Source organism: Manis javanica, chromosome 7, assembly GCF_040802235.1.
Source record: "Manis javanica isolate MJ-LG chromosome 7, MJ_LKY, whole genome shotgun sequence".
NCBI classification, from domain to species: Eukaryota; Metazoa; Chordata; class Mammalia; order Pholidota; family Manidae; genus Manis; species Manis javanica.
In genome coordinates, this window is record NC_133162.1 from 21,713,540 (window position 1) to 21,726,050 (window position 12,511).

The 12,511-nt window shown below is 41.4% G+C and overlaps 1 protein-coding gene across 10 annotated transcripts in view; it reads left to right on the plus strand.

Annotated features, from left to right (window-relative positions):
• SORCS1 (sortilin related VPS10 domain containing receptor 1) overlaps positions 1–12,511 on the plus strand; it is a 502,721-nt gene that overhangs the window by 404,445 nt on the left and 85,765 nt on the right. For all 10 annotated transcript variants that reach the window (XR_012133041.1, XR_012133039.1, XR_012133040.1 and 7 more), the window contains exons 11-16: positions 4,957–5,059; positions 5,326–5,402; positions 7,237–7,328; positions 8,582–8,689; positions 10,155–10,272; positions 11,749–11,879. Coding sequence is in view for 6 of the 10 variants with exons in the window: in XM_037001358.2 (XP_036857253.2) it covers positions 4,957–5,059; positions 5,326–5,402; positions 7,237–7,328; positions 8,582–8,689; positions 10,155–10,272; positions 11,749–11,879 (629 nt within the window). In the remaining 4 variants the exon portion in view is untranslated. The remainder of the gene's footprint in view (positions 1–4,956; positions 5,060–5,325; positions 5,403–7,236; positions 7,329–8,581; positions 8,690–10,154; positions 10,273–11,748; positions 11,880–12,511) is intronic.

Genomic DNA, 12,511 nt, shown 5'->3' on the forward strand with positions numbered 1-12,511 from the left:
AATCAGTTAGAGCTTTAAAAATGCAGAGCATGTCCCTCCTTTATTTAAACCTTCTAATGACTTTCTAGTTCAGGAAGAAAATTCAAATACTCTGTGATGGCCTGCAGGGCCCCATGTGGCCTGGCCTTTGTCTGCTTCCCCTACCTGGTCTCCAGCCTCTCCTTCCTTCCTTGCACATAGGCCATCACAGTGGCCGAGGAGCATGCTTCTTTCCAGATGATTAACTCACCATATTCATTTATGTCTTAGGCTCTGCATGTGCTATTATTTCTCTTAAACTGCCCTTTTCCTATCTGGCTTTTTCTTGGCATTCAGATCTTGGCTTGATTACCTTAATTTCACACAGCTTTCTTGAGCTTTCTCTGAAGTTTTACTTGCCCCAACTCCTTTCTTTGCATTCACAGCCTTGCTCACTCCTGAAACCACACGTGTGCCTGCTGGGTTCTTTGTCCACCTTCCCCTGCTAAAATGTGAGCTCTGTGAGCATAAGAACTTGGCTGGCTTTTGGCCTCTCCAAAGGATCAACTCAAGAATCATATCTGCTCCATGGCTGGTGCTCAGCACATGTGTTGTTATTAGCTTCTTGTATGTTATTTTGTGATTTCGTGAAGTAGATGCTCCACTGATAGGTGTTGAGTTTTCCATTTGGATTTAGTGGAAACCTTTTGTTCCCACTGACAACTGCCCTGAAGGATTTATCATCATAACATCTCTGAAGGCCATGGGGTCAAGTTGACCCCAAAGTTAAAATCAGTAGGCTCATGAAGATTGAGGAAAGAAGAATTAAGGGGACACCGATGTATGGTAGCCAGGAGTTTTTGGTCCACCTCCCACATTAACCCTGCTATTTCATGTAGTTTCAATCTGTTTTAGAAAACAGGCAGTGGGGTGAGGAGAGGAAAATGACAAAGTAGAGAGGAGAGACCAACATTACTTTATAAAAATCTGCCAGAGGCAGAAATTAGGAAAGGCAGTCTTTGAGTTACAGGAGAACCCAGACTGTTAAAAACCTTCTTTAGACTTGGGAGCTGGTAGCAAAAAAGATAAAAAGTGATTTTTGATTGTGAGTAGTTGGAAAGTGACAGTGGCACTGAAAGCACAGCCTAGTGATTAGAAAAGAGATTTTCCAGCAAGGCTGTTACAATGTGGAACAAGTTCAGAATTACAGCCCCAAATGGCATGTTCCTGGTAAAATGTATTCTGTAGAAATAAGACATCCAGGGTAATTGGGGCTGTATTTTTAGGACTTTCAGACTGATTGCCTGGAGGGCTCAACTGGGATTTCTTTCCCCTGAAGACTGAGTTGTACACTTAGAGAGGGTATTACAGGTCATGGTCCACCTGCCTCCAAAGCCTTGGATTGGGCTCCCATGAGGCAAGATGTGAGCTGGGCCCGTGATAGACCCTGGGGCTCCTAGAGAAAGCACCGTGTTTCATGGAGAGAGGCCGTGATTTCTTTATGGATTCAGTTGGCAGATTTCTGCGGGAGCCAAGCAGCCAGCTATCCCAGCAGGTCCTTGACTCTGCTCTCATTCCTTGGCGCTGGGTGTGACTCTGTGTTGTGCTGGATTGGAGCAGGGCTGAAAGGCCTGTACCCAGTTAGACCAGGGCCTCCCTCTTCTTTTGCCATTGACTCTTCACTGAGAAGCTAATGAATTCCTAGCTCCAGTTCAGGGTGAGAACAGCATAAATGTATATGTGTAGGGGTTGGATTTGCGGAATATTGTTTTGTAGTTTACCTGGTGCCTTATTATTTGTCAGAGATCTGATCTGGCTTTTCAGAACAATATTCGGATTAGGACCCCTAGGGATAAAGGTGCCATAAATGATGAAATTTAAAGACTGTTAATACAGAGATTGGGGAGAAAAAACAAATGGAAAGAGAAGGTGGTTGACTCTCAAATAATCTAACAGTTTTTTAAGTTGATTTATTTCATGGTAGGATAATGTCTCCATCATTTAGTAATTCTCTATTGGCACCCGCACTGCTAGGAAGACCGTAGCTAGTTAATGGATCAGTTGAATCCAAAGGCATTTATTAAACACTTGCTGTGGCCAAAGAATTGTGCTGGTTGATATACAAAAGAAAAGAATATGGCAAAAGAAAGGTAATACGGGACCTAGAGGTCCACAGTGGGTTTCAGGAGTTTGTTAAAGACTAAGGATCTAGTTGCTCCTAGTATTGACCAACAGGTGATATTCCACACCCTGTGGCTGTGTGTGACTGAGGGCACAAAGGACAGCTTCTCAACAAGTGTGCAGGTCCAGCTATTCTCCCTAAGTGAGCTGGTCGATCATGGTGGTTTCAGTGTATAGTCCTGTATTTTCTGAATTGGAAAGAGAAAATAGAGAATTACCTTTGGGACAAGCTATGCTTTGACTCTACTAACTTGGAGATAACTCTGGAGAGGTAACTCAGGTACTCAGTACATGCTTCCTAATGGGAGAAAGGAAGGCCAGGGGGCAGGAAGGAAGGAAGGAAGGAAGGAAGAGGCGAAGAGCCCCCGGCCTGGGCAAAATAGGCATGAGAGCTAGAGGGACTTGCCTTGTTTCCTCTGGGCATTCGTAGTGGCTTGAGAGTCTTTATAGCAAACATCTCTATTAGTTTTTGGTGACTTTGACAAATTTCCAAAACTAGTTAGGTACAAAAGTTTAATTAAAAAAGTGTAGATAAATCACTTAACATTGCTTTTCTTCAAACATTGTACACTTTCTTGAAAAAAATGAGAGAAAGAAAAAAAAAAGCCACAGAATATTCTCCTTGTACCAGCTGGGGGCAATCCAGTACTGCAAATGTGAAAGTAGAGAAAAAAGTGAACCAAAGAGATCATTTCTACCATTCCTGTGACAGCATGAATTGGTGTCTTTTCTTCTCAAATTAATTTATCTGGGGCCTCTGAAAGCCATAGCAACAGAGCAGGGCTGAGACAGCCAATTGAAAATGCCTTCTTTCCTTTGTAATGGCAAGTGCCCTAAATCAAATAATCCTTGGGTCAGCTGGCCGCTGAGCTTCGCAGTCCTCCAGACTGCTGGGTGGTGGAGTGTGTGGCTGCCTCAGGATCGCAGACTGGGAGGCCCCCCAGCCAGGGCTGTCCTGCTCTGGTGGGTGTTATAGAAGGCCCTCCATTAAGCATGCATGTCTGAGCGTAATCCCAGGGAGTGATGCACTTCTTGAAATGCCATGGAGATACAGCCCGCTGACTCTGTGGTTTATAAGTAAGCCCATGTACTTCTGGCACTTTTCTGAGTAAATGAGTAAAGCAAGGTCTTTCATGTCCTAACAGAAAGCATCCTTTGATATTTCAAGTGTTTATTGACCGTTTTTCTTTAGATTCTATACGAGGTTCCACGGAAGACACAAAGTAGGTCTTGATGTTTTCTCTTATCAGAGCACAAAGCTTAGGGGGATGAAACTGTGAATACCTCAAATAGATAATACAGAACTGTGCATGGTAAAATAAATGGTTATTAAGCAGAGAAGGGAGGATCCCGGTAGGCTGCAGTTATCAGGAAAACTTTAGTGGAAAATGGTTTAGCCTCCTCTTACCCATCTAAACCCCTGAGTGTTGTGTGGCACTTTGCTGGGAACCCTGCAACATGCAGTAACCTTTCTTGTCTTCCTTTCAACAAAAGGAAACCAGGTGTTTGGGCCTGTTTCTTCCTTCTGGGGCAGTCTTTCCTTAGTCTTGTGAAACTTTACAAAGTACAAGTTTCGCTTTGGAAAGCTTTACATGAAAATTCCATGTAAAACCAATAACTTACTACTATCCTTATTCCTTGAGAGTTCATTCTCTGTGCTGGCCATGAGGAAAAGACCTTGTGCCCTCCTGTTCATCTCCCCAGTGTTTTGGCTGCTTTTATTCCTGAGTTTCATTTTTAGTTTGTCATTTACTCTATCCCATATAAATTTAATCACTGTATCTCTGTAGCTGTCCGAATATCTGCTGGCTGAGACGTACAGAGCAGAATGAAAGTCATAACAGAGATGCATTGGTGATCCCCAAAACTCAAGCCGATAAGATTAGAAAATAATCTTCCTGAGAGATGAAAAGAGATGTGGGTCAGACACAAACTTGTAGGTTTTGACAACTTGGTACAAGATCTATTTTAAATGCAGTTCAAAGATTTATTATCCTGTTTTTGAAAACCGTTGGTATCTTAAAAAATTTGATCAAGGTTTTTACACAAGATAACAAGTGCCTTAAATTTTCATTTAAATTGTTATTACTAGTGCATTTTGTCTACCATTTGACTTTTATATTGAATAATGCTGATTCCGATAATACCTGAAGCACACACTGTGCAAACTGTCTGGTGGATGTTAGGACAGTTTCATGTGTCGTACAGTGTCTTCTATACAAATGAGACCAAGGTCTCAAATAGAGAATGGCTAAGAGATGCGAGCTGACTTCTTGAGAGCCCTGCCAGCCTGACCAAACATACCTTCCTCATTTCATATCTCATTTCTCCTACTCCGTCTTACCTGAGGCAAGACTGATCCAAAGTTGGACCTAGTCTCATCATCCTGAGGAATTTCCTGTCTTGTTGGTACTGATTTACAGCTATTACAGTGTCCTTTCCTTATGATAATCATTAGAAAGACATTAGATTACACACTCTGTAATGGCAGAGGCTAACTTTTGATCAATGTAACTCTCATAAGATACACCTAGGGTTTTACATGTAAAGTACTAAAAGGTTTGTTAAATGGCCAAATGGCAATTAAGGCAGTAGATGAGACTTAAAAAGAAGGTGTTCTCTCCTTTATCAGTTTGGCAGCTATCTTATTCCTAGTGGACACCACATATTTGTGGCATGAAAAAGGGGTGCATGAGTGGGTGCATGGATGGGTGGGTAGATGGGATGGTTGGGTGCATGGATGAATGCTCTGCATCTGGGCTTTAAATAGCCATTTATATTATGTGCTTTTATGATACTCATTTCTCCTCCTCTCAGCCCTATTGCTCACTGCACCTTCACCTTAAGGTCTCTGAGAATCCTTACACATCAGGGATCATTGCCAGCCGAGACACAGCTCCCAGCATCATAGTGGCATCAGGTAAGAACCCTGCCTGGTTTGCTTCCAGTCGTAAATTGTGTTTATTTTAAGAAGCTAGATATCTGTGCTTGGGACTTAATGAGCAAGCTAAAAATATTTTTGAAAGGTACCTAAACCACTGACCCTGAAGCAACTATGCTGAAAACTCCTGAGCAGATACAATGTTTGCAGTCTAAATCTATCTCAGGCAATGCAGACTGCCAGGATAGCCCATTGTTAGCTTTTGCAGAAAGTTCCCTTCACTAATGGTGATGTGCTCTTTCTAGGTAACATAGGCTCTGAGTTGTCAGATAGCGACATCAGCATGTTTGTGTCTTCAGATGCAGGGAACACTTGGAGGCAGGTAAGAAAGGGTCCTGGGTCAAGTTGCTGAAGTTTAAATGACATAAAAATTGTCCAGTTTGGTTCAGTTGTAGGAACTTATTCAGCTATACTTAAATTCTGAACTTTGTCCATGTGTTTATTTTCCTTTTTGCCTTATGAAAGTCTTAAGTCTTTGAATGTGGCAAATATTTATGCAGTTTTATTTTTTTTGCCATTCAATAAAAATGCCCCCTTTTCAGAGCCTTATGTAAGAAAGTTTACAAATGACAATGAAACCTAATTAGAGCTGACTAAAATTTTCCCATAAAAGAAAACCAGAATCTCAGAGTTTATCCTATAAGGAACATGGAGCCTGGAGGGAAGATAGTATAACTAATACTGTTTCCTCCATAAATTCCCCTTGCCTTGAAGTTAGAATCGAAAAGAATGCAGTGATATAGAAATATCCATTACCCAGGTGGTGTTCTGAGATGTTTAAATCCCATGTGCAAAAGAGAGAGTAATAACCATCCGGGTGCATATGTTAGGGAAAGTAGAAATGGAATCACTTTAAACCAGGGCGTTTAGCTTAAATGCTTCCTCACTTTCTTCTAAATGAAAATTAGATACTCATAGCTTATAAAACAGACATTTAATGAGGTTTAGCAATCATAACAAGATATGTGCCTAATGCATGGTTGTTACACTTCAATAAATATGTTTTAATAACCACTGACATTTAATTATCATACAATAACTAGCACTGTAAATTGAAATCTAATGCACAGGTAATCACACAGCAATGAGAACACTCTGCTCTAAATTTTAGACAGAGATGTGCATGTTATGGTCCAGTTATCATTTCCTAGCTTCAGACCCTTCATAGGTCCTCAGTGTAATTTGCATGTTTTGAGAAAAGTAGGGCAGAAAATACATTTGCTTAAGAAACCCAAGGGCTGTTGATCTTGGAGATATGTATGAACATGGATTATTAAGCTTCCTCGGGAGAATGAGAGAGCCAGGATCCCATTTTGTTCCTTCCAGCACCCCAAGCAAAGCAAAGATGTCTCTACTTTTACAGTCCTGGGATACGTTTTAGGTGTAAGAAGTAAACAAAAGGGAAAAAATATGTCCATAGTATAACCATAGACAAGGCTTTGTGACAGGGTGACCCGTAGCATAGCAGGCATTTCATATAGACGGGACTTAGAAATTGTTTGCATCCTTTTTCCATTTGACTTCAGATTAGCTTCTCTACATTTGTAGAAAGACTTAATGACACATGTACCTAAAGATGATGATTCCACTTTGATCAGAACTATATGACTTGGTGAAGAATCTGTGAATCGAACAAGAACACCTTTGCTCTGTAATACTTGGAAACTTCGAAATAATTACATCTGGAAAGGGCCCTCTAATACTGCAAGTCCCAACTCCATCAATTACGATATACGTAGTATATATATAGTAGTATATACTTAGGCAAGTCACCACATCTGCAAAAATGAAAATTTTGGAACAAAGTATCTTTAAGGCTTCTAACACCTCAAGATATTACCCATTATGGCAATTATCCAGTATTCTGACATCATCATATATTGGAATCAATAGAACTTAACCACAAGAAGATGGGAATATAAGCATGACAGCATAATGATTAATTCTTCAAATTTCTCTTGTGATGCACTAAAATAACTTTTTTATAACTCCTGTGGTACATGTAGCCCACCTTGGGAAGCATTGGTGTTTTCCCAAAGATTTTGGGAAACTTCGTTTCATCAGTAGAGGGATTTTTCTCCCCACATGGAGACTCATCTGCCGAACTCTGGGTTTGTGTGGACGTGCATCCATGTGTATGTGTTTTCTTCTCTCAGATCTTTGAAGAGGAGCACAGCATTTTGTACCTGGATCAAGGCGGAGTCCTGGTCGCGATGAAGCACACGTCCCTCCCGATCCGGCATCTCTGGTAAAGGCACCGATTGCCATGGCTTTGCGCCTGATGGTTCTGCTCCGCTGAGACCTGTCTAGGAGTCAGGCTGGCAGACTGTGACTGTGTTGTTGTAAAATGTCAAGGTCTGGTAGAACATAGTTTATACCTTTGCTCTATTAAAGTAGGATTGTTGCCTGCAGTTTCACAAAAGGAGGAAAGGGCAGAGAGAGGGGGCAAGCAAGGGAGAGAAAGAGGTTGAGAGAGAGAGAGAGATGGACTGGTTCTGCCCCTGAGAGCGGCCTGGCCTGGGGAGTTTCAGAGGGGACAGTGCCCTCCATGGGGCGCCATTCCTCCAGCACAGCCGGGGGTAAAGCGGGGTGTCAGGTGCAATCTCTGTCTAGCCGAACTTCTTGTGGCTGCCTTTCCCAAGTAACGTCTCCTGGGGTTTAATATTTACATCCATTGTGTGCGCTCTGCGTGGAGATCAGCAGTTCCTGACACTTCTGTCCCTATCTCATTCCTCCTGATCCTACTTCCTTAACTTCCTCTTGGGGGTGACATTCTGCAATGCTGCTGGAGGTCTTGCCCAGATGGACACCCAAGGCCTTGCTTCTGCAAGGATTTCCAATGTTCTCCTTCATCTGTGCTTTTGGACATGGCTGTCTCCAATGTGAGCCTGTTCAAAGTCGGAAGCCTGACTGAAAGGAAAGCTACAGAAATAAGAGAAACAGAAAACAGAGCAAAAGAAACATCCAGTGTGGCTGTCAGAGTTGCAGACTTTTCTTACTCTCAGAAGCCTGTCCTGCACCCATTCCCTCTCTGAGTCAAGCAGGATTGGTAACAGTGCAAGAGGGATGCTGCTGAGGGCTTGATCACTTCGGAGTGGCTGGCTCAGGCCCGCCTAAGTCAGTCTCCTGAGGCCGTCGCTCTTCAGAATCCCCTGGAAGGCCTGCTGCTGGGCTTCAGTGAGGTTTTGGAGGGGCTTACACTGAGATCTAAGATCTAATAAAATATCCAAATTAAGACAAAATCCTATCAAAGACTTATTATTATTCCCATTTCACACAGCTCTTCCCTTATTGATGTTATAACACATCTTAGTCCCAAATCACTTGGCTAATTTTTTTCCTACCTTCTGATGTAATTAAGAATGCTTACACACATAAAAGGCTCACTTTGACAATGCCCTGGGTACTTTTAAAATGTACTCTTTCCTGGTTGATAGTACATTTCCTTTGAAAGGATATTTTTTCTTTTGAGATCTGATGACTTATTTTTTCTGTCATTAGGTTGAGTTTTGACGAAGGGAGATCTTGGAGCAAATACAGTTTCACATCTATTCCACTTTTTGTGGATGGGGTTCTGGGTGAGCCTGGGGAAGAAACCCTAATCATGACGTAAGTAGAAAAATGTGATGTCTTCTAGTCTTAATATAAATCCAAAAGACATGTTTTTTTCAGCCGAGCCTGTTCTGTGTGCTACTGTTAGGTTTGAAGTTGCTAGTAAAGTCAGTACATCTGACTTGATGGCTCCCCAGCAAAGAGGAAGGAAAAATGTGGGTGGCCATTTTTTTTGGCTCTTAACTAGCTATTGGGAGACTCAGACTGTGGGCTGGCAGCAAAATGGCCCAGTTAGTTTCTTCCTACACTGAATGGGCTAAGGGAAGTTAGAAGTGATTATTTCAATAGAAAATGAAACTATAAAACTTTAATAATAAACAAACAAGATACAGAAAATCACAGGCATATGAGAGTGATTTCACTTTAAGGCAGAGCACAGAACTTGATCAAAACCCCACAACGGATTTTCTTTTTCCCTGGCTCTTTACCTAACCCAACTGTGAGGCATATTAGGAAGCCGTGAGAACGATCTGTTCTTATGAAATTGCATCTGCACTCGTTCTTGTCTGGAAAGTGACGATCATTAGTTTGTGAAAGGCTTGATTAATGACTTGCCTGCTTATGGGTTTCAAAATGTGAGCTTTGAATTTGAAGTATGAAACTGATTTTCCCTTCCCCTGGAACATTGACCATGGAAAACAGGGAAGCTTTTAAAAGTAGATGCTATCATCAATGAGAATTTTAAAATCAAAGTGAGTAGTTGGTACATTTACTAATTATTCCTTCCTTCCTTCTTTTTTTAATGGTAAAAAAGACCCACAAAAGTTTAATGTGCTTAATAGCTGCACTTTTGCCCATGATGAACATAGTTAGATTTGCCGTTTGTTCCATAACTGTTTCTATTCAGTTTTTATATTCGGAAAACACAGATGAAAAAAAGCTGGCTGAAAAGGCTACTTTGTGGCTTTTATCCACAATTGGTGGTGCAAACACCTCATTAAAGACCTGCGTCTCCCTGAGTGAGGAGAGCAGATCACACAGTGTAGGTGACAGTTGTGACTACCAGCCCTGCTGCCCCCTCTCTCTAGGGACTGTGGGAAGGTAAAGTAACATGGAAACTCTACGGAAACCATGGACATTAGAAGTGAGCCTGGACCACGTAGGATGCAGCATTCGTGATTGTTTCCACTCCACTTCTTTTTTTGGTCAACTGTTGTTGTGGTACAATATATAGGGGTGGGCTTTTAAATCAAACAACCTGGGTTCTGACTCTGCCAGTTCTCGGTGGTTTGACTTAGGTTTTTTCATGTTAGTGAAATTATTTGAGTCTCAAGTTACCCATATGTGAAGTGGAGCCAGAAATGGTAACCCTCTTCTTAAGTGTGTTTAGAGGATTAAACAACTTGAGCAGTGTAATGTGCTTAGTGTTATTCTAAACTTGAGTAAGCACTCAGCAAATGCTACTGTTACAACTATTGGCATTGTTACTGTTGGATTATTTTTATCATTATGAACTCTGTAGAGTGTTTGGACACTTCAGTCACCGCTCTGAATGGCAGCTGGTCAAAGTGGACTACAAGTCCATTTTTGATAGACGGTGTGCCGAGGAGGACTACAGACCCTGGCAGCTGCACAGCCAGGTAGGAGGGAGAGAGCTAAGGTTGAGTCCTGGGCAGGTGACAGAGGTGTGTTGAGGAGAGCTAGTCATTGAAGTGTAGGAATTGGGGTTGTCTAAGCTAAAATGTCCATGTAGTGCTTTCTTATGTGTTTTATGTGCCACAGCAGTAAATAAACCCAACATTTATAGCTTGTTGTGAAGTGATTTCTCTTTTTATTGTACTGGGATATAATGAGATAAGATTCAAATGTGCTTGGCTTAGACTTACAATTCAAAAGGCAATACCAACTCAGCATGGAGATCCAGACATAATTTATCCAAGCATGTCACATGGTTGTAGGGTGAGGCAGGGGTAAGGAAGGGATCTTCAATTTTATCTATGCAAACAGAGACGTAACAAAATTATTCTCAATGGGCAGTGCCAGTAAATCCTTCCTTCCCACCACTGTGATTCCCGGGATTAGGTAGTGCTTCTTGCCTTCTTCCAGTACTCAGGGTACAAGAATGCAGAATCATTGAGAGGAAACTGCTTCATCCTGGTTCCTGAGTGATTTAGCTCATATCAAAATGCTCTGCTCAAAGTATCTCGCCTTTGATTTCCCAAGACAGAGTTGTCCTGCAGGTCTCTAAGGAAGCTCTCACTGCAAAGCCATCACTGTATTCAGGCAGTGATACATCATATAACCCAAACCTGGGCCAAGTAATATATTCACATGTAGATATGCCACGGAGCTCATTAAAGTGAGTTTGCTCAAGAAAGATAGCTTATAGTAGCTTAGACAAAACTCTGTTCTTGTTCTTCACACAGGAGAGCTGTGTTTGGCAGTGGGGAATGTACCAGCTAGAATCACCCACTCCATTTGGAGACTCAACATTAAAATTATTGCTCATTTACATTGCCAGTACTTTCACCTTTGGGATATATAGGCACTATGATATTCAAAGCTTTTATTTAGTTTATGGAGAAACACTGAATTTAGTTCCCTTGCTTCTCTGGTAGACAGACATAAAATCTGTGCTATAAAGTTGTGTGGGCAGAGGCATGAATAAACTGGGGCAAAATGGATCTTTATATCTCTTAGCAATACTCTTTCATATGCTCATAAATGAAAAAATACATAGATCTTTTATTACAGAAGAACTGAACTTAATTACTACAGATTGTTGGCAGATATATTTGTTACAGGCTGTCTTAGTTAACTGTGTCCCTCGTAAATAGCACCATGCTAACGTCTTGCCAAGTAAGGTTTGCTGAATAGATAAGGAGTTAATGACATTTTTTGACATACCCTCAGTGCTTCTTAGGATTGCCTTTATAGTCACATTCTATATTCACAGTGCTCTGGACATGGAAAAGAAAATGTTATTAGCACAAAGCAGGTTACCTAAGTCCAAACTATGCTAAGGTTGGAGGGTATTTCCCTGAATTGTCCTGGTGTGGAGCAGAGAAGGTCCAAAGCTATATGCCCAATTGTGTGAGGTCCTTGTCTCCTTACAGGGGGAAGCATGCATCATGGGAGCCAAAAGAATATATAAGAAGCGAAAATCAGAGCGGAAATGTATGCAAGGAAAATATGCAGGAGCTATGGAATCTGAACCTTGTGTCTGCACAGAGGCCGATTTTGACTGGTGAGCTTGTGCTGTTACCTCACGGAGTCATTCAGTTTATCAAATCCACAAAGGCCTTAATGAAAGCTTAGATTTGAAATAATAGTAACATTTATAGACCTAAATGACAAGCCTCATATTCTTGTGGAATTACCTTTTGGGGACATTGTGGCTTACTAGCTATATGCATGTGTATATGGAAAAACCAGGAGTTTCTTTGGACTTAAAGAGAATTCAGAAGATGTCTGGTAATTATCTTCAGATATTTGATATCTCTCAGGACAAAAAGAGAAACCAGATCCACCCTCAGCTGCTTCAGACAACAACACTGAAAGCAGTAAGTGGACTTTTCAGGGAGCAAACCTATTTGAGCTTTCTAGAATCTAAGGCTCCTGGCAATGGAACAGTAGCCTTACAAGGCAGAAAATTCTCTGTCCCTGGAAGTTTCCAATCACTGGTTGCCTGACTGTTCTTATGTGAACAGTGGAAGCCTTTCCTGAATTCAGTGCAAGGATGAACTCAAAGGCATTAGTGACCTGTAGCTGTGAACCTAGTGGTTAAGGAGACTTCTCCTTGTACCAAGATTAAACTAATTTAAACTGGAAAAGAACTGAGATGCTTAGAAATTAAATAAACTCAGAGTGTCATAGTGT